The sequence below is a fragment of the Notamacropus eugenii genome, chromosome 2, assembly GCF_028372415.1.
Source record: "Notamacropus eugenii isolate mMacEug1 chromosome 2, mMacEug1.pri_v2, whole genome shotgun sequence".
In the NCBI taxonomy this organism is placed as follows: Eukaryota; Metazoa; Chordata; class Mammalia; order Diprotodontia; family Macropodidae; genus Notamacropus; species Notamacropus eugenii.
In genome coordinates, this window is record NC_092873.1 from 262,047,120 (window position 1) to 262,068,886 (window position 21,767).

Below are 21,767 nucleotides of genomic sequence, written 5' to 3' on the forward strand. Positions count from 1 at the left end.
AATAACGATCTAAGACATTTCTTATTTCTACTACGATACTCTTAGAGATCTTGTTGTTCAGTCGAGTCTGACTCTTGGTGGCCCCATTTGGTTTTTTTCTTGGCAGAGATAATAAAGTGGCTGGCCATCTCCTTCTTTAGCTCATTTTTACAGATAAGGGAACTGAGGCAAACTGAAGTGACTTGACCAGGGTCAGACAACTGTCTGGGGCTGGATTTGAACTCACAAAGGGGAGTCTTCCACTTCCACTTCCACACCTGACTGCCCCCACCAATGAGAGAGAATCCAGGTAAACAAAATCTCTTCATAATTTACATAATTATAATTTATATAATCACATATTACATATATAATCTTATTGTATATGTAGTATATAGTGTATATTTACACATTATAAGTTTACATATATACATACCCATAATTTTACACACAATTTATATATAATATAAATATATAAAAATATGATTGTGTATTAAAATGTATTATATATAACCATATAGAAATCTTGCATAATTTATATATAATTTTGTTATATATGATTCATGATCTGAAATAATTTTGTATCTATAAATCATGCATTTTATATAATTACATAATTTATCGTCTATTGTACACAGCTAACTTACACAAATTATATCTAATATAGTAAATATCTAATATGGTATATATTGTATCTAATATAGTATGTTATAATTTGTACACATACTTAGGTATATTTTATATATTATACGTATCTTTGTTGTACTTAATTTATACCTAATTAAAATTATGTATCATAATGATTACAATTTAATAGTTTTTAATAGTACCAAGGGGTCCTGAGACCAAAAAATCTGAAACTATCTCGAAGATTCTTTATAGCTCTAAATCCTAAGATTGCTAAAATGAGAAGGTTGGACTAGATGGTTTATAAGTCCCCTCTAACTCTACAGACCTACAGTCCTATTATTCTAACGTTTGGGAGTTAACCGGCACTCGAGACCTCTGCAACTTGTGTTTTCGTGGGAGATTCCTAGCAAGCTATGTTTTATTCTTCCAAACCTTGCCTGAAAAATGAAGCTCACGAGACTTTAAGAAAACATTTTAAAGAAAAAAAAACCAGTGAAATAACAAATATTCCCTTACAAATACATGAACTAGAAAACAAAATTTTGATATAACTTCTCCAGAATTCATTTATCAAATGACCTAAAGTAGGTGACGTGGCATTTAAGGCACCTTGTTAATTACTAAATTAAAGTAAAAAACAAAACCAGGCGAAAAATGAAAGTGAACTTAGAATCTTCTAGGGGAGACGGGAAGAGATGGCATGAAACCGAACACCAGCGAAGTCGAACTGACGCATGCGCACCACAAGGAGCGGGGGAGCATGGGCAGGGAGCAGGCCCGGGGAGACTTCGAGGCTGCCCGCAGGTGTTCTTTCCCTCGTGCTAGCAGGTCCCGGGACCATTCAGCGCCTCCTGCCTTGCGCCTGCGCGATGCGCTGCGAGCGCTTCGCCGCCTCCTCCGGCCCCTCCCGCCACCTTCTTTAAACCTCCCGCCTCCCCTTACGGGGGGTGACGGGGTCGGTCTAATTCCGGTCCGCACATTCCGCACCGACCCCCAGCCTGGAGGTCCGCCCCGCCCCGCCCGGGTCACCGGGCGACGTGAGCGACAGCGAGAGAGGCGCGTCGCGGCATCTCGGGGGCGGGGCCGAGGGCCGTCCAGCGTCTTCCCCTCCCGCCTCCCCGTGTCGAATCTGCGGCGGCCGTTGGGCCGTTAGCGCAGTTTGGGCGGTTGTCTTGGAGAAACAAAATGGCTGCTGCGACGGCGGCCGCAGCGGCGGTGGTGGCGGCGGCGGCGGAGGAGGATACGGAGCTGAGAGACCTGCTGGTGCAGACGCTGGAGAACAGCGGGGTCCTCAATAGGATTAAGGTGAGGCGGCCGGGCCGGGGCTGGGCGAGGGCTGCCTCGCCGGGGCCTTGGCGCCCCAGTTCGCGCGGCCCCCGAGCTGGAGCTCCGCTCCTGGGATCCCTCGGAGCCTGGGGCCCTGTGGAGGAGACAGCCGCGGGCCGGGACCGCCGGCGGGGAGCCGTGTGTGGGGAGCGGGGCCGGGGGTCACCGGGCGCTGGGGGTCACCGGGGGCGGGGTCCTGAGCTCATAATGGAGGAGCTTCCACCGCCCCCTTGGTCCTTAGCCCTCGCTCCCTGCTGCAGACCCTCCCCCCGCCGCCCCCTTCCTCTTTCCGGAGAAGCTGGGGCCGGGGTCACCCTTGGGTAGAAGGCCGCCGTCGGCCCGGCTCCCTGCTCGCCCCACGGGGTTCTGCAGGTGACTCCGCTCTCGGGGAGGAGCGGGGTTGTGGGGGGCAGATCCGGTGAGCTATTAAGGGACCACGCCTCCGCTTAAAGAACTTTGCCCACAACTGGGAGGTAGTGGGGGAAAGGGACCCTCACCCTCCGAGGGAGGTGGGCAGGAGTCGTTGTGAAGTGATGGTGGCGTCCTGGGACTTGGAGTTGGAAGGAACCTCTTGGATGTCCCTTTGGAGGTCCCGCACGAATGCCCCCTGCCGTAGCCAGGGTACAAGTTTGTGGGGGCTCTAGTGGGCACAGCGTGGGCTGCCGTTTGTGTCCCCTTACAGTTGTCCAACGCAACTGGTGACGGGGCCACCCGAATAGGAAAGCAGCTTTTACGTGGACCCTGGACGAGCTTGTGTAGCTGCTGTACTGGCGGAGCTGGGACGAGATCTTAGGTGGTTTTACTCATTTTTGCCGTGGTGTTGTAAAGACACGTTTCTAACTTGTTCTTTGCACTTTTCTCTGGAACATTCATACTTAACTATTTTGGGAGGACAGTGATCGGTAAAACGGGACCCTATAGCACGGGTCTTTAAACCTAGTCATCTACCTGGTATTTTTTTTAACAATTCTGATTGAGAAGTATGTCAATATCTTAAATTGTTAGAAAAAAAATTAAATACCCCCCTCCTTTTTAAAAATATTCTAGGCTGAACTACGGGCAGCTGTATTTTTAGCACTTGAAGAACAAGAAAAAATAGAGGTATGCAAATAGAATTATTTCATCTTTTTTTTTTAATATTCAACTCTATTTGGGAAAAACTCATGTATTTTTTTTCTCTTGTTTATACTGGGATGTAGCCGAAGTAGTTTTTGAAGAATTGATAAATACATATAATAGAGGAAAAGACTAACATTGCTTTTGAGGGATATTTCAGTACTTTGTGTTAAACAAGGTAAGATGCATTTGGGCTGCATAATACTGGTCCTAGAATAGGAAAGATCTGAATTCAAAAATGGGGATAACAGTACCTACCTCTAAGTATAAACACTTAGCTGCAGTGCCAGCATGCGATAGATGGAAAATTAAGAAGTAAAGATGTTCATTTAGTCTCATATTTCATTTGAATATAAGTTGATCGCAGTATAGAAGATCTGAAAGTGATAGCCTAACAAAAGAACATGATGTCTGAGCCCTGAGATCCGTCCTTGTGCCTTTGCACAAGCTATTTCCTCTTCCTGGTTACTTCTACCTAACATAGTCTTGCCACATAGTAGGCAATTTAATAAATGGCCTGTTGGTAGTATTAGGTGAAGCCACATGGTCACAGTAATATTTCTTGAACTGTTCTGTTAAATATAAATAATGATGTCATTGCCTAGGATCAGTTTTTTTTTTTAATGGTTACAAATATGTTCCTAAAGCCAAAGTTACTTCTACAGAAAATATATAATGTATGTTTTCCCCCCTTCTGCTACCTTTATGGCAATCATTAAGTATTGATTGTATTCTTTAGGACCACTGACTATTTAAAAAATATGCTTTAAATAATGGGGTTTTAACCTTTTTTTTTTTTTTTTGTCCTGAAGTCCTTTGGTAGTCTGGTGAAGCCTGTGAACCTCTTTGGATGCTTTCTTAGAATAATTTTTTGATGCCAAATAAAATAGATAGCATTACAAAGGAAACCAGTTTTATTGAGATATAACTATCAAATCTTTTTTTAAAGTTAAGAGTCCTGCTTTAAATGATATAGTTGTTAAAGCAAAAACAAATTTTTTCGGTTAAGTCTTCTAAGGTTGGATGACTAGCACAAAAGTTTCAAGTTTCTGGAAGAGTATTTGAAAAACAGGACTGTAAAAGCCTATGTTTATTTGTAACAAAGTAAATTTGCTAATTTAGTTTCAAACAAATCATGAAACATTGCAAAACTCTTAAGTACTTTCAAACATCTAATCTTTGTAAATGAATTTATAATTTATTTTTACTTTAGAAAATGGAACATAACTTTATGAAAGTCTGTAAATTAATGATTCAAAGAAGTTTTTGATGGATAGGATGCAGTTTTTAGGGCTAATAATAGACTTCTTCTTTTTGATAAAGTTTAAAGTATAATGTTTAAAATGTCATGTACTACTTTGTGACCATAGCATAGAAGCAAAGTTTTACAGGTTTTAAAATAGAAAAGTTTTTAGGACTAATATATTAATTTTAAACTTTTGTAATGATTTTCTTTTTTAATAGAACAAAACACCTTTAGTGAATGAAAGCCTGAAAAAGTTTTTAAATACTAAAGATGGTAAGCATCTTTTTACATATTTTTGGTTTTTGTTTCCTTAAACTAAATCTTCAGATTGAAACTTGGGAGAAATCATGAATTCCATTTGATATTGTAGCATAAAATTATTTTCTTTCTCTCTTTTCTTTAAAGATAATGTAAAAACTTCATTATAGAATGAAACCTCTGCTAATTTTATCAGGTAATGGAGTATTGTACACAGTATCATCTAGATTGGCTCTAACCATACTTCGAAGGACAAGGAAACTTGCCAGAGATATAGTTACTCTGACTTCAGGATGGAAGATCCTGTGTGGGCAATTTTAATGTAATTCAGAGTTAATTGTAGTTTCTTAGTGACTTGTTCTTGAAGAGAATCACATTTTGGTTTTAAGCATATTACAGGGAAATCTTTTCAGAATTTTTCCTACAAACTTTGTTTTAAAAAATTCAGAAACTTTATTCTGGTACCATTTCACAAAATATATGAAAAAGTTTTAAAAATACTAAATGTTCAAGTTAACAAGTATGTGTCTTTTTCCACTTACTTTTGCAGGTCGTTTAGTGGCGAGTCTTGTTGCTGAATTCCTTCAGTTTTTCAATCTCGATTTCACCTTGGCCGTCTTTCAGCCTGAAACTAGCACAGTAAGAATGTGAATTTGACTATCTCATCTTGTGTCTTTTTGTGACTTAGAATATGAAATTAAGTAAATATAATCTCTCATATCCTCATCTTGAATTATTTATGCAACTCGAGGTAATCTGAATGACCTTGTTTCCAAGATGGCTGTGTTCCTGCTTCTCAGAAGTCAGCAACTGGCCAGAAAGATTGTTTTCTGTAGGGTCAAATCATCTAGGAGCCAAGAAAGTGGACTGCCAAGAAAAAATGGCCCTATTCCTTCTTATTGTGCCTACAAGAAATAAACTGATGCCCTAAACCAGATGCCTTCAACTTTTTTTGTGGAGAGAAGCTATTTTGTTTTATTGTGATTGTTGTGTGAGGGTCTTCTTTTGTAGATGAGTGCTTCATTTGTACATATTTAAAGACTTGGGGACTTTGCATCTACTCTTTGATTTTTGGCTATATTTTAATCTAACCAGATTATAGACACAAACATTAATCTTTCTCTATATTGGCTTTGTATATTTATTGAGTACCCCATAATTAAAATACAGGTTTTTTTAAGGGAGTTTTTAGCACCTAGAAAATTCAACTTGTCTTAGAAGTTAGGGTAGTTAAACAATTTAATTGCCTTGCATAGGGAATAATAAATCTTAAACCTAATTCCCATAGTGCAGTCTCAAAGAAGAGGCACATAAAGTTGTATTCTGCCCTGCTCCTCAAATCCCCTCCCCACCATGTAAGTTTTATGAGAGCACAGATAATTTCTTCATTACTTTGCACTTATTGGGCAATTAATAAATGGCACGTAAGGCAAAGATAGCTTGGAGCTAAATTGCAGAGGTCATGAAGTCCTTCATGAAAGATTTTAGTTGACTAGTTGGCAAAGAATGAAGGAAAAATCACTCATTAAGCATTTACTATGTGTTGGCATTTTGCTATGAGACAGTCCTTACCCTTACATTCTAGTAGGGAGAGACAGTTCCTATGGGGGAGTAGCCAAGGAGGAGAGATTTTATTGGAGAGTTACAGAAATAGTCAGTGAAGTAGTTGTAGTATTGAGTTGAGATATTGAGATGAGGAAATTAATAATTGATAAAGCAAGAAGTGGAAAGTGGTGGTGGAAATGGTGGCACATGCCAGTATGATTTCTGAAGATCTTCAGGAAGAACCAAGGCAGTAATATAGCAAGGGACAAGATGCCTGCGTAGATAGTCACGGGATATGGAACATGATCTCAGCTAGGACCAGCTTGGTGTGGTGGGGAAGGTGAGTTTGCACTTATCAGTCACAAGAACTCATCCTAGGTAGTATGGACAGAAATCAGTGTGAGGTCTTGAGGAGCAAGTGAATGGAGAGGAAATAGAAGTACTGAACAGAAAGCATCTTTTTAGAAGCTACACAGTGAGCTAGGGGTGGGGAAGGATGATAGAATGAGGGGGGAAAGGGGCTTGGAAAGGAGTCTGAGAAGAATAGAAGGTAATGGCCAGATGTTTCAGAGCAGCTAGACCTTGTGTAGGGGTCAAAATGGAGGCATTGGAGGTAAAGACTTTATTTTCATGCAAGACAAACTGTTAACTTCTTTCCAGAGCATCTTTCAGTGTTAGTTGATAAAATAGTTGATCTCCAGAACAAATCATAATTTTTAAAAAATGGGCTTAAACTTTCACAAGTAAGAAAAGCAAAGGTAGGATAAAATTAAAAGGGAAAGGGACAAGCATTTATTAAGTGCTCACTGTGCCCCAGGTACTGTGCTAATATATTGTTTAATTTGAACCTCACAACAACTGTGAGTTGGGTGCTATTAGAATCCCCATTTTACAGTTGAGGAAACTGAGGCAGGCAGGGTAAGTGACTTGCCCAGGATCACACAGCTCGGGAAGTATCTGTGGCTGGATTTGAATTCCTATCTTTCAGACTCCAGGTCCAGTACTCTATTTGCTCTGTCATCTAGTTGCCTCTGTATAGTAATAAAGTATCTTTCCAGAGTTCTCATGGAATGCCCAGAAAGGGAAAAATAATTTGGGGTACCTTGAAATTCTTGGTCAGGTAAACAGAAGAGGGGGTAGCTTGTGTCAGGGAAGAGAGAGTCTTAAGAAACCCTGAGAAGGACTTGCATAGAGGAGAATGGAAACCCCTTGGGTCAGGCATCAAAGGAAGAGTTGGCAGAAGATCAGGGTGACCAAGCCAGCTGGATTTGGATCCTGTACCTTTTACAGAGTGCTTCAACAGCATGTAAGGTGATGCTGAAATTTATGTTATTTTTGGTTTGTGCATATGTTTATTTTATTTTGGTTAGAGGTTAGGAGGGTTTGTTGATTTCATGTGTCATACGTGAATTTCCTTTAATTCCATTTTTATTGGCTGTCACCCATCATGACATCATTAATAGAAAACTGTTTTATCGGCATGTCACGTTACCAAATATATGAAAATTTGTAGCTATTGGCTTTTATGTAATAACCAAGAACAAAAAGGAAGTTGAAATTTTCTTGCTTTGTTTTTGAATTTTCTCTCGATTTTGTTTTTGTTGGGGCTAGTTCCATTGACACAAATACACTGAGCCTAGAGCAGGGTAGGTATCCCTAGGTCTATTTCCAACTTGATTTCAGCAAATGCTGAGAGGTGAGACTTTTTGTTCAGTTACAAAAACAGCATATTAAACAACAGGTTTTAGTATGTTTAAATTAGGACCTGGTGAAACTAAAGTAGTTACAGAGGTCAGTTAATGGTAGCAGATGACCTAAAATGCTGAAAGAAGTTTACTCCATGGTGACTTTCTGATTTTAAACTACATTGGAGCAAGTGAGGGTTTTTTGGTTTGTTTTTAAGGGAGAATAATAAAAATAGGAAAAATATATTTCACTATTTTCCTGATTGTCACTTGCTTGATTTTTTTGTTTCTTGTGGTCCTCAGTATTCTTAACTGCAAAGATCTTTTATTTCATTGGTGTGGGTTGTTTGTCTGCTGAAGGGAGATTGCAACTTCTCTATGCTTAGTGGACTTAGGTCTTTATGATTCTGGTAGAAAAGAAGTTGTCTTCTGGCAATTAAGTTTTTGGTAATTAGTATCTTTAAACTTCTCTAGACTCATCTTATTAATATAGACTTGTTACTGGATCTTTATTTGAAACCTTTTCAACTTGATGGCATATATCAGAGCTTGTGTTCTGTTGCCAGTCTTCAAAATCCAGGTTCACCTACCTGCCATTGATGGGACATCAGTCAGAGGAGGATTTTAGGAGAGGTAATCATTCATATTATAGGATTTTTGGTTATTTGGTAATAGATTAAATTGTTAATGATAAAACAAGTGACCTGAAAGACTTTGAAGTAACCATCTTCAAACAGATTCACTATCAGCTCTTTAACTGGTTCCTTTAGTTTTTATTTAATTTTATTTTATGTTTTGATCTTAGGTTCTAACCTTTGTTTTCATTTCCTTGAACCCTTTCCAAATTAGCCCTCTCCATAAATTAAAAATCAATGCTAGTTAACATTTATTAGATTTGCTATGAGAGTGGTATTGAGCTCTGCCACTGCATGTGACTTTGAGTTAGTTATCTTACCTTATTAGGCTTTTAATTCTTCATTTGTAAAACGAAAGGATTCATCTTCATCTAGATCGAGAGTTTTTAACTTTTTGGGAATCATGGATCCCTTTGGCAGTGTGGAAAGTCTATGGATCCTTTCTTAGAACACTGTTTGCTATCTACATTCATAATTGAAGGAAATTCTAAGTTTCAGTTAGAGGTTAGTGAAAATAAAGTTATGCTTTTTTTTCCCCCATCTAGTTTCACAGATTCTTTGAAATTAGGGATCTGTAGGCTCCAAGTTAAAAATACCAGATGCTCTTAAAATTCACTTCCAACTCATAACTTTCTTTTTGCAGGATGGCTTCATGGTTCCCGTATTGTATACTCTGTACTAAATTATGTTGCAACACGTTATTATAAAATATTATTTAATAGAAGGTAGTTCATGAGCCAACTTGCTCATACCTAGGAATTTATTTACTAGGATAGCAAAAAAAAAAAATCCTTCTTGTGAGATACTATCATAAGATAGGCGTCATCAGTGAATAGCCTATAAGAAACTGTTTTTATTTGGCCTTTCTGCACATATATACATCTTTTCTTTCATTTCCTCAGAGGCACTGAGGCATGGTGGATCTTAAGGCTAGCCTGAGACTTGGGAAGAACTAGGTTCACATCTGGTCTCTGTCTTGTACCGACTGATTGAGAAGAGGGCTCACTTAACCTTTCAGTGCCTAAGTGAGATTAAGTTTATAGACATTGCTGATTTTTATTGATGAAAGATATTTCTGTACCAGGAATTGCCCATACCATTAGCAAAACAGATTTGGAATAAAAAACAACAGTGCATGTTATGAATAAACTGAAATAATTGAAAAGTTGTTATTATAAAAACAAAATCATCTGCAAACTTTAAAAATTCTCTTACATTTTTTAAAATTTTATTTGTTTTTGGTGTTCTACAATCACTTCCGTATAACTTAGATTTTTTTCCCCTTCCCTCCCCCCTCCCTCCTTGAGATGGCATACAATTTTATATAGGTTCTATACATACATTCCTATTAAATATGTTTTCATCTTAGTCATGTTGCATAGAAGAATTAAAACGAATGGGAGAAATCATAAAACAAAACAAAATGTAATACAAAAGAAAATTATCTGCTACAGTCTGCTATCGAATTCCATAGTTCTTTCCCTGGATGTGGAAGGCATTTTGCCTTAAGAGACCACTGGGAATTACTTAAGTCCTTGCATTGCAATGAAGTACCAAGTCTACCAGAAAAATTCCTCGCACACTGTGTTTGTTGCTTTGTACAGAGTTCTCCTGGTTCTGCTCCTTTCACTCAGCATCAGATCGCATAAGTCTTTCCAGGCCTCTCTGAAGTCTTCCTGTTCATCATTTCTTATAGTACAGTAGAATTCCATTACATGCATATAACACAATTTATTTAGCCATTCCCCAATTGATGAGCATCCCCTTGATTTCCAGTTTTTGGCCACCGCAAAGAGAGCTGCTATAAATATTTTTGTACATGTGGGTTAGTAATATGATTCATCCTCATTCTTCTGGTCTTATGGTTAACCATTATGTTCATCAAAGTTCTAAGTTATTTTTCTCTACAGTGTTATTATATAAATCATTCTCCTACTTCTGCTCGCTTTTCTCTGTATCAATTCATAGAGGTCTTCCCTGTTTTCTACGGAATTCCATTTTGTCATTTCTTGTGGTACAATAATAATCCATTATGTTCATTATCAATATTATTCTTTTCATTAATTATATTCACATATAATTTGTTTAGCCATTCCAAAAAAAAAAGAGCAGTGCCCTAGTTCTAATTTTTGATTATTATTGATTATTATTATTGCTATAAATATTTTTGTACATATAGGTCCTTTTTAAAAAAATCATTTTGGTTTGGAGGCTAGATGGTACAGCTGGGTCAAAGGGTAACGCTTTGGTAACTTTTGGGACAGAGTTCCAAATTGCTTTCTGGAATGGCTAGACCAATTCACAGCTCATGAACAGTGTTTCAAAAGAATATGGGTGAGTAGTTCTTGTAGTTTCACCATTCTTTTATACCTTTCCTATTTATTTTCTGTGTGTGTGTGTGTGTGTGTGTGTGTGTGTGTGTGTGTGTGTGTGTGTGTGTGTGTGTGTGTGTGTGTGTGTGTGTGTGTGTGTGTGTGTGTGTGTGTGTGTGTGTGTAGGCAACCTGGGTTAAGTGGCTTGACACCAGGGTCACACAGGTAGTATCTGAGGCCATATTTGAACTCTGATCCTCTTGACTCCAGGGCCAGTGCTCTATTCTCTGGATCCATTAGCCCCCTTTCCCCATTTCTTACTGAAATCATCTGTGATTACATCAAATTTTCTTTTGTTTTAGAGCTTACTAATTCAGCTTATGAGTTCAATTTTGGGAGAATTTAATTCCCTCTCATTTTTTGTCTTTCTGTCCATGGTACCTGACATGGTAGGTGCTCTGTATTTTATGGAATTCATATTTATTTATGGAATATATTTGTAGAATTGATCCGTCTTTTAGAGTAATAGAATCCTGCCTTTCTTTCTCATCTTTCCTAATATTTGTGGTAATTGTCATTATATGTGGCATTTCTTTGCTTTATCTTTCTAATTTTTAATATCATATGGGTCAATATTTTCTAGTTTCTCTTCATTTTATCTTCTCTAGAGAAATGTACATGGCCCTGGATGTCCTTCATACCTGGAGTTCTCTTAACCTCTGCTTCCTCACTGCTTTGTTAGGCTTTGGCTTCCTTCAAGTTATAAATCCCAGCTTCTATAGAAAGTTTTTATTGATTCCTCTTTAATTCTGGTACCTTCCCTCTGTGGATTATATCCAGTTTACCTTGTATATTGCTTCTTTGTAGGTGGTTGTCTCCCTGTCTCCTCCATTTAATTGTGAGTTCCTTGAGAGAGCAGGGTCTGTCTTTGTCATTGTATCTCCTGTGCTTAGCACAGGGCCTGACACATAGTGGGTGCTTAACAAATACTTATTTACCAATTGTAGTATAGAATTACAGAATGTTTAGCATGTAAAGGGACTTTTAAAGTTTGTCTATTTTTTTCTCTTTTTACAGATACAAAACAGAAGCCCCACATTTGAAGTGATTTGTCCACAGTTAATAGCAAGTGGCAGAATGACAATTTGAACCTATAATTTTTAAATTTTAGAGTTCTCTCTATATCACACTACCCACCTCATATCAATGTTTAGTCTTTATGCAATTTTGAGATATTTTTTAGCCTATTAAAACTTAAAACCGCACGATGACTTTTGGGACACCTTGTATTTAGCATGTACATGTGCAAACCATATATGTATATCTTTGTCACATGTGAGTCACAATAAAAACTCATACTGCAAGGTTTACAAAAAGGCTTTTGTGCCAAGTATTGTTCTTAACAGTTCTGAGAAGTAGGTAATGTATTATCTTTTATTTTTTTTTAAGATAAGAAAATTGAGGCTTGGAAATTTTAAGAAGTTTTGGAATTCTCACTTCTTCAGATATATGCCATACATTAATGGGGCAAATCCTTAGTGGTTAACTAGACCTTCTGTCTAGTTATCAGTGTTCTAATTTAGAGAAAAAGCCACTTTGAGAAAAGCAACTTTTGAAAACTGCCAAGAAAAATTGAGTTAAAAGTCCCAATCTGTATAAATTGTTGTGAATTATCTTTCTTTCCAGTTTAGGTTGTCTGGTGGATAATTATCAGTTGAATAGGTGACAGTCAAATGAGTTCTATCCACTGTTAAGTTTTTGTCTTTCTAGATGATTTAAACTTTGTATGGTTTTTTTAAACAAAATACACATAACATTTTAACTACAGATAACGTACCAGAAAGAAAATTTGATTTTATTATTAAGCCAAATTGTTCTTTTTTGTTCCTTTTTACTTTATGATGCAAGTATTGTTTTTACTACATTATAGTGCACTTTAATCTTTTTTTCCCCAGGTTCATGGGCTTGAAGCTCGAGAGAATTTAGCTCGAGACTTGGGAATTATTGAAGCAGAAGGCACTGTAGGTGGACCATTACTATTAGAAGTAATCAGACGATGTCAGCAGAAAGAAAAAGGTTCACTTACTGGGGAGGTAAGTATGATTTTTAATTTTGACATTTTTTATTGGTGGCAGAAATGTACTATTGAATTTCTCAGCTTCTACCTTAATTATAAGTTAGGTCAAGCATGTAAGTTAACATAGGCTTCTAGGTCCAGAGTTTGAGAGAATTAGATCATGTGTAATTAAGAGTTTTGATGACTTGGAAAATATGTTGGCAATGCCTATGGTTCTGAGAAGGTAAAGGAGTAAGATATTCCTAGGGATCTATCTCCTCATTCCCCCTTAACAAAATTAATAAAGATATAAAAAAGAAGCAAACACTGATAGAAATTCTCAAAAGAAATTTTAAAAGAAAAATCATGAAGAAACAAAAAATAGATTCAACACAGTGAAAAGATCTTCTGTCCTAAAAGAAGCTAAGGTGCAAAAATATCTCTCAAAATGGATGGAAAATGGTACCAATGGTAACATTAGAAAAAAGCTATAATTTTTTCAAGTCAGACTGCAGGAAACACAGTTCAGTGAATAAAAGGAAGTCATGATATTGACATTAGTTGAGGGAAATAGATTTGCTTTTATAAAAGAAGACTCATAGAGCTTATGATAGTTGTGTTCAAGTATTTGAAAGGCTGTAATATGGAAGAGGGATTGTTCTTTTTGGCCATAGAAGATAGGACCAAGAATGATACACAGAATTGCCAAGAGTCCAGTTTAGACTTTATGTCTAGGAAAAATTGTACAATAATTAGAATTGTTCAGAAGTGGAAAGTTTTGCCCCCACAGATGGAAGATTCCTTCTCCTTAGAGGTAGTTACACAGATATATTGGATATGTTGTAATGGGAATTCCTTCTTGTATGGGTTAGACTAGATGGTCACTGAGGTCACCTATCAAATCTGTGACAGAAATATTATATGATAAACTAAAGTGGGGAGTGGAGCCAAGATGGTGGAGTTAGAAGCAGGGACTTACTAGAGCTCTCCCCCCTCAAATCCCTCAAAAAACCTGTAAAAAATGACTAAACAAATTCTAGAGCAGCAAAAGCCACTAAATGATAAACTGAAGCAAATTTCCAGTCAAAGACTATCTGGAAGATCTACAGGAAGGGTCTATCGCACTGGGATGAGAGCAGAGCGCAGTTTGGTGTGGGCCACAACAGCCCAGAGAGAGCTGGAGCAGGCCTTAGGGGACTGAATCGCTGGTGACTGCTGTGGTTTCCAGACTTTTCAACCCACAAATGCTAAAGACAGCTTTGAAGGTCATTGGGAAGGCTCTCTCACCTAGCTGAGAGGGGGGAGTATGGTCCAGCTCCAGGGTGGTGGCAGCCACTACTGAAGCAGAGGCTGCTTCTGGAGTCTTCCACATAACAAAGAACTCAAAAGCCAAGTAATTGGCTGGGAAAATGAGCAAACAGGAAAAAGAAACAGATTATAGATTCTTACTTCTTCATTGAAGAGATATTTTCTTAAGTCACTAGTAACGAGGAAGATCAAAACATATAAGCAGAAGAAGACAACAAAACCAAAGCTCCTGTATCCAGAAGCCTCCAAAAAAAAAAGTGAATTCTTGTTCTCAGGCCATGGAAGAGCTCAAAAAGGATTTTGAAAATTAAGAGAAGTAGAGGAAACAATAGGAAGAGAAATGAGAGTGATGCAAGAATATCATGAAAAATAAGTCAACAGCTTGCTAAAGGAAACCCCCCAAAATGCTGAAGAATAAATACCTTTAAAATTAGAATAACCCAAATGGCAAAAGTGGTCCAAAAAATCAGTGAGGACAAGAATACTTTAGAAAGCAGAATTAGCCAAATGGAAAAGGAGGTTCAAAAGCTCGCTGAAGAAGCTAGTTCTTTAAAAATTAGAATGGAGCAGATGGAAGATAATGACTTTATGAGAAATCAAGAAATTATAAAACAAAACCAAAAGAATGAAAAAATAGAAGATAATGTGAAATAGCTCACTGGAAAAACAACTGACCTGGAAAATAAATTGAGACAATTAATAAAAATTATAGGACTACCTGAAAGCCATGATCAAAAAAAGAGCCTAGATGTATATTTCAAGAAATTATTAAGGAAAACTGCCCTGATATTTTAGAACTAGAGGGTAAAATAGAAATATTCTACCAATCTCCTCCTGAAAGAGATAAATTCCAGAGTTCCCAGGTCAAAGAGAGAATATTACAAGCAGCCAGGAAGAAACAATTCAAGTATTGTGGAAATGCAGTCAGGATAACACAGGACTTTGCTTCTGCACTAATGGATCAGAGGACTTGGAATACAATATTCCAGAAGTTAGGGGAGATAGGATTAGAATCAAGAATCACCTGCCCAGCAAAACTGAGTATAATATGTGAGAGGAAAAAATTGAACTTCAATGAAATAGAGGACTTCCAAGCATTCTTGTTGAAAAGACCAGAGTTGAATAGAAAATTTGACTTTCAAATACAAGAGTCAAGAGAATCATGAAAAGGTAAACAAGAAAGAGAAACCATAAGGGACTTATTAAAGTTGGACTGTTTACATTCCTACATGGAAAGATATTTTGTAACTCATGAGACCTTTCTCAGTATAGTTGGAGGGAACATATACACATATATGTGTGTGTGTGTGTGTGTGTGTGTGTGTATGAATGGGTAGATAGAGGTAGGGTAGAGGGCACAAGATGAGCTGAATATGAAGGGATGATATCTAAGAAAGAAAATTAAGTTTTGAGAGGAATGTAGTAGGAGAAAGAAAAGGAGAGGTAGAATGTAGTAAATCATCTTACATGAAAGAGGCAAGAGCGAGCTTTTACAAAGGAGGGGAAGTTGAGAGGGAATAAGTGAACCTTCCTTTCATCATATTTGGCTTCAGGAGGGAATAACATACACACTCAGTTGGGTATGGAAGTTTATCTTACTCTAAAGGAAATCAGGGGGGAAGGTGATAAGAGAGGAGAGATAATAGAAGGTACGGCAGATTGGGGGAAGAAGTAATTGGAAGCAAACACTTTTGTATAGGGACAGGTTAAAGGAGAAAATAGAATAAATGTGTGGGGGGTACAGGGTAGAAGGATATATAGTCTCACAACATGACTGTTATGGAAGTGTTGTACATGACTACACATGTATCATCTATTGAATTGCTTGCCTTTTCAATGAGAGTGGATGTGGAAAGGGGAAGGTAGAGAATGTGGAACTCAAAGCTTTAAAGATGAATGTTAAACATTGTTTTTATATATTACTAGAAAATAAGAGATATAGGTAATGGGGTATAGAAATCTATCTTACCCTGAAGAAAAATAGAAGCAAAGGGGATGAGGGGCATGGTTATAGAAGGGAGTGTGGATTGGAGGAAAAGATAATCAGAATACACACTGTCCTGTGGTCGGTGGAGGGGGGAGATGGGGAGAAAATTTGAAATTCAAAATTTTGTGAAAGTGAATGTTGAAAACTGAAAGTAAATTTAAAAAAAACTAAAGAAGGAACTGATTGTGACTTAAAGAATGGTAGGACAAGATGATAGTGAAATGTAACCTTTCAGAAGTCGCTGGAAAGTATAGACAGAATATATTTGATGGAGACAACTATTTAAACACAGAATATAGCAAACAACATAAAACTCCACTCATTCTACCTCCCACCCCGTAGCCAAAAAAACTAATTGCTCTGTACAAAAGTGATAATTTGGGCAGTTTAAGCAAGGAAAGCAAAAATTTTCAAAATTATTAGTCTCCTTTAAAACTCAAAACCATTACATTTCAGTAAAAAAATTTCCTGAGAAAACTTGAAAATAAGAAATATGGTATCTTCTCACAAAGTTGTTGTGATTCCTTCAGATCATGAAGGACTTTAAATTATGTAAAAATGTTTGTAAAGAGCTTTATAAACTTAAAAATACTATGTAAATATGAAAAATCTTGGACATCATCATGATTAATTGGTAGAATTTTGGGGAAATAATGGGTAGACTCTGACAATTCCTCAGATATCTTTTGCCAGGCTTTATAAGTACAGTGGCAAGGAGATGATTTTGCAAGTAGTCAAGAAAATAATTAGATTAAAAATATTCATTTGAATTGTACAAGATTTCTACAAAAAATGAGAAATGACAGTTTCCAGAATATGTTATAAAAATTAGGAAATAAAAGACAATCTCCAAATCATCACCTTTACATCATTTAAGCATTCTTTTATGAGAGATAAAAAATCATTTTTAAAAAACCTGCATGTAGTTGAGAAATTTATTCACGGAAAGCCAACAAGCTTTTGATATACAAAAAGCAACAAGAACACAGAGTCTTCAGATCAGAAAGAATGCTAAGATATTTACAACTATGTCTACAACTGGTAATTATTTCAGAGCAGTTGACATTGTGGCATTAACAGTAACAGGAATATTATTTTGGTAAAATGCTAAATGAGAGACTTGAAGGACTGTGAAAGAATAAATTTATTTGAGGCATCACTAATAAAGAAAATGAGGAAAAAAACCATGATGATATTTCCCCAAGGTTGTGTCCTGGAACCTCTTTACTTCAATACTTTTTTGTTTGGTGATCTCATCTGAGATGGAGTTCTAGCCTTGAGTCACCAACTTCTTCCTGGACATCCCAAATTGGAAAACCCACAAACATCTTAAACTTAATAAACTCATTATCTTTTTCCTAATATCCTCCCCTCTTTAAAACAGAATCCCTATCACTGTGGAAGACATCACCATCCTCCTAATGAGCAGGGCTCATAATGTCAGTGTCATTCTCAGTTTCTCACTCTGATACATTCCATGTAGCTAATTGTTGACCTGTCTTGTCATTTCTCCTTTATCTTTCATATCTTCCCATTTTTCTGCTCACATAGCCACCATCTTGGTGAAGGCTTTCATCACATTATGCTTGGAATATCATAATAGACTTTTAATTGGTCTCCTTGCATCAAGTCTCTCCTTAGTCCCATCTCTCTTCCTTTTAGCTGCCAAAGTGATTTTCTGTCTCTTGTCTCTGCTTTTTCAATGGCAGTCCCCTGTATCTGGGATACCCTTTATCTTTACCTCCACTTCCTGGCTTCCTTCAAGATACAACTCAGACCCCACCTCTTGCAAGAAGTCTTGGCCGGCTGCTAGTACCTTCTCTTCTTTGAATGATCTTCCATTTAGTGTGTGTGTGTACGCCCATGTATACATCCTCATGCAAATACATACATATGGTAGATCCACATATATACCTTTATAATAGTGCTTCACAGGGTGGTTGTGAGGAACAAATAAGATGATGTAAGTGTTATAGTGCCTGGTGCAAATTAGATGCTTAAAAAATGCTTCTTCCCTTTTCTATCTATATACATTATTTGTACACTTTTTTTCCATAGTCTCCCTTATTAGAAGGTAACTTCTTTGAAGGCAGGGAGTGCATTTATTTGCTATATAAATGCTTGTTTTATTGACGGAGAAATGATGATAGCCAAAGGGAACAACTGCTGAGTAAAATTCACCAAAAAATGAGGGAAGTTCAAGGTCTTTTGTTTTTGGTTTAAAAAAATTCAAAATTTACCATGTAAAGGATAAAAACTTTGTTTAGAGCAGGGGTTCTTAACTTGGAGGTGTGGTCTGTGTTTCAGTGACAGTGAGAGAATATTAGTATTAAACATCTTTAACTTGATGTCAGAGTGAAAATTCTGTCTTATAAATCATCTATTTGGGATACATTTTATTAAATTTCATGTGATTTTAAGGAGAGTTATTAGATTGGTGTGGTGTCTTTATACATTTCTAAAAACTGAATAACAGATTTGATCAAGTAGCATTTATACATTTCAAGTACTTTTAATAGGTATTTCTGATTTTATACCTACATGGAAAATGTTACATATTAGAGTAGAATCATGTATCTCAGTGAAGCCAAATCAAAGATGATCTTCATAGGTTATGAAGACAGGACATAGGATGTAAATTCAAGTACCCTGCACTCATATGGGAGTTTATGCACAGACTTTAATGGAATTTGGCTTCAATTTTAGGTCCTAATATCTTAGCTTCTGCAATGACATAACAATTAAATTTATAAAGTAAAGGTTAAGAGTTGCAAAAATAATTAGAAGAATCTATAATAATTAAATTTTAATACCCCAATAATAGAATGGTATAACTCAGGCAAAAATATAAATAAGTTGTGTACTTGAATAGCATAAAGCAGGGATTTTATTTCCCTGCCTCCCTTTCCCCCCAACATAGTGTTTTACAAATACTATTTAATTTTATCTTTACAATAGTCCTGGAAGATAGGTGCTATTATGATCCTGGTTTTATAGATGAGGAAATTGAAGCAGACAAGTTAAGTGACTTGCTTAAGGTCACAGAAGTAGTAAGTATCTGAGGTTGAGTTTTGAACTCAGATCTTCCTCACTCCATCAGCCGCTTAACTGTCCATATACATAATTATTGTTTTATTGATCATAATTGTATTCACACACGTAAATAAACATATGTACATGAATTAGATGTGTGGACCATTCACCAAAGTTCATTATATTTTGGAACAAAACAAAACAGATAAATTTAGAGATGGAAATTTCAATACATTTAGGCGTCAGTGCAATAAAAATATGATAAAAAGAGAAGTGAATGATTGTGTAAACGTATAAAATAACTGGCAAAGAGAATTTAGCAATGTTTTCTCCAAATTATTCCTTACAATCAGTAGGATTTATATAAGAAATGTTAAGTTAGTTCAACCTTGGGAAACAGCATAATATATGTTTTAGATAAGAAAAATTGGATAGGTCTCCATCACATGACATTCCACAATAAATTCCAAGTGGATGAATAGTGTATATATTTAAGATAATTTTTTAAGTGGAAGAAAATGGAATAATTATAACACTAATTGTGTGACTTTGGGCAAGTTGCTTAACCTCTATTTATCTTAGTTTCCTCCTCTGTAAAAAAGGGATAATAATAGTACTTGCTTTGCAGAGTTACCGTGAAGCTCAAATGAAATAATTATAAAGCACTTAGCACTTTATAATTACTATAAAACTGTTATTATTTTTGAAAGCTGTTTTAAAGTTTAAAAACAGCTTTGTATGTATATTTGTATGTATGTATGTATGTATGTTTGTGTGTATATTTAACTTGTTTTGGTATCATGTGTTTTATATTCTTGATGATGGTTACCAAATTTAAAACATAGAACTCTGAAAAATACCACAACATATAATCACAAATAATCTTATTCAGGTTACTGTTGTCCACTTCCATAACATGTAACAATATTTCATTTTTTTGTTACTGTAAAAGGAAAGGCAACATTGTGTGGAGGTGGGGTATCAAAAAGCCAGTTTTGTTAATAGTTTTGTCTCTAACACATCCTGGGTATGGGGCCGTGAGAAAGTCATTTAGTCCCTCTGTATCTCAGACATTCCCTAGACAATAAGTTATTGATGTGTTGCCATTTTCTGTTGCAAGGAGTTTTGTACAGTAGGAATTCTACAGTAACATGCTTATTCTAACTCTTAATGCCTCCTTTAAAAAAGGAATATAGGTGATACTATTAGCAAATTAGGGGAGCATGGAATAATTTGCCTGTCAGATCTATTGATAAGGGAAGAATTTATGACTAAATGAGATAAGATTGCAAGATATAAGATGGATAGTTTTGATTACCTTTACTTAAAAAAGTTTTGCATAAACAAAGCCAGTGCAGCTAAGATTAGAAGGAAAGCAGAAAACCGGAGGAAAAAAATCTCTGTAGGAAATTTTTCTTACAAAGGTCTCATTTCTCAAATACATGGAGAAAAGAGTCAAATTGTAAGAATAAGTCATTCACCAGTTGCTAAATGGTCAAAGTATATGAGCAGGTAGTTTTCAGAAGAAGAAATCAAAGCTGTCTATAGTCATGAAAAAATGCTCTGAATCACTATTGATTAGAGAAATGCAAATTAAAACAACTCTGAGCTACCACCTCACACCTATCAGAGTGGCTAATATGACAGAAAAGGAAAATTATAAATGTTGGAGAGGATATTGGAAAATTGGAACACTAATGCACTGTTGAAGTTGTGAACTGATCGAACCATTCTGAAGAGCGATTTGGAATTTAATTGTCCAAAGGATTATGCTTTTGTTGTGTTCGTCCTTCATTGCCAAAGAAGACCATACCATCAGAGAAATAATGACATGACTTGCCTTTGACTTTGTTATGAGTAAGGGAGGGCTGTGCAGGTCACCAGCCTCCCTTCACCTCCAGAGCCATCTGAATCCAGTGGCCAGATATTCATCAGGATGACTGGAGATGACCCAGGATGAGGCAGCTGGGGTTAAGTGACAAGCCCAAGGTCACACAGCTAGTGAGTATCAGGTGTCTGAGATGAGATTTGAACTCAGGTTCTCTTGACTCTTGCACTGGTGCATTATCCCCTGTACCACCTAGCCACCACCAATAGTACTACTAGCTCTGTATCCCAAAAAGAGATTTAAAAGAAAATGAAAAGGACCTAAATGTACAAAAATACTTATACAGCTCTTTTCATGGTTGCAAAGAATTAGAAACTGAGGGAGTGCTCATCAGTTGGGGGGTAACTGAGCAAGTTGTGGTATGTGATTGTAATGGAATACTATTGTGTATGAGAAATGATGAGCAGGATGATTTCAGAAAAGCCTGGAAAGACTTATAAATGAATAAAAAATGAAGTGCACAGAACCAGAGAACTTTGTACACAGTAACGGTAACATTGTATGGTGATTTACTGGGAATGACTTAAGCTTTTCTCAGCAATACCAATTTCATAAAACAATCCTAAAGGACTCAACGAAAAATGTTATTTACCTCTAGAGAAAGAACTGATGGAGTCTTAATGAAGATCGAAGCATACTCTTTTTCACCATCTGTGTGTGTCTGTGTGTGTGTTTTTTTTGGTCTGTTTTTTTACACAACATATAACTGGAAATATGTTTTGCATAATTGCACATGTATAACCTATATCAAATTTCCAGCCAT

General features: G+C 36.6%; 1 protein-coding gene across 10 annotated transcripts in view; it reads left to right on the top strand.

The window, feature by feature from the left end:
• Positions 1–202: 202 nt before the first annotated feature.
• CEP43 (centrosomal protein 43) overlaps positions 203–21,767 on the top strand; it is a 63,787-nt gene continuing 42,222 nt past the window's right edge. For 9 of the 10 annotated variants that reach the window (XM_072643870.1, XM_072643868.1, XM_072643866.1 and 6 more), the window contains exons 1-5: positions 1,446–1,914; positions 2,983–3,036; positions 4,516–4,570; positions 5,106–5,194; positions 12,688–12,825. In XM_072643870.1, coding sequence (XP_072499971.1) covers positions 1,795–1,914; positions 2,983–3,036; positions 4,516–4,570; positions 5,106–5,194; positions 12,688–12,825 — 456 coding nt within the window. In that variant the 5' untranslated portion in view covers positions 1,446–1,794. Of the gene's footprint in view, positions 290–932; positions 1,915–2,982; positions 3,037–4,515; positions 4,571–5,105; positions 5,195–12,687; positions 12,826–21,767 lie in introns of those variants that run through there. The other variant, XM_072643864.1, reaches the window with a different exon arrangement.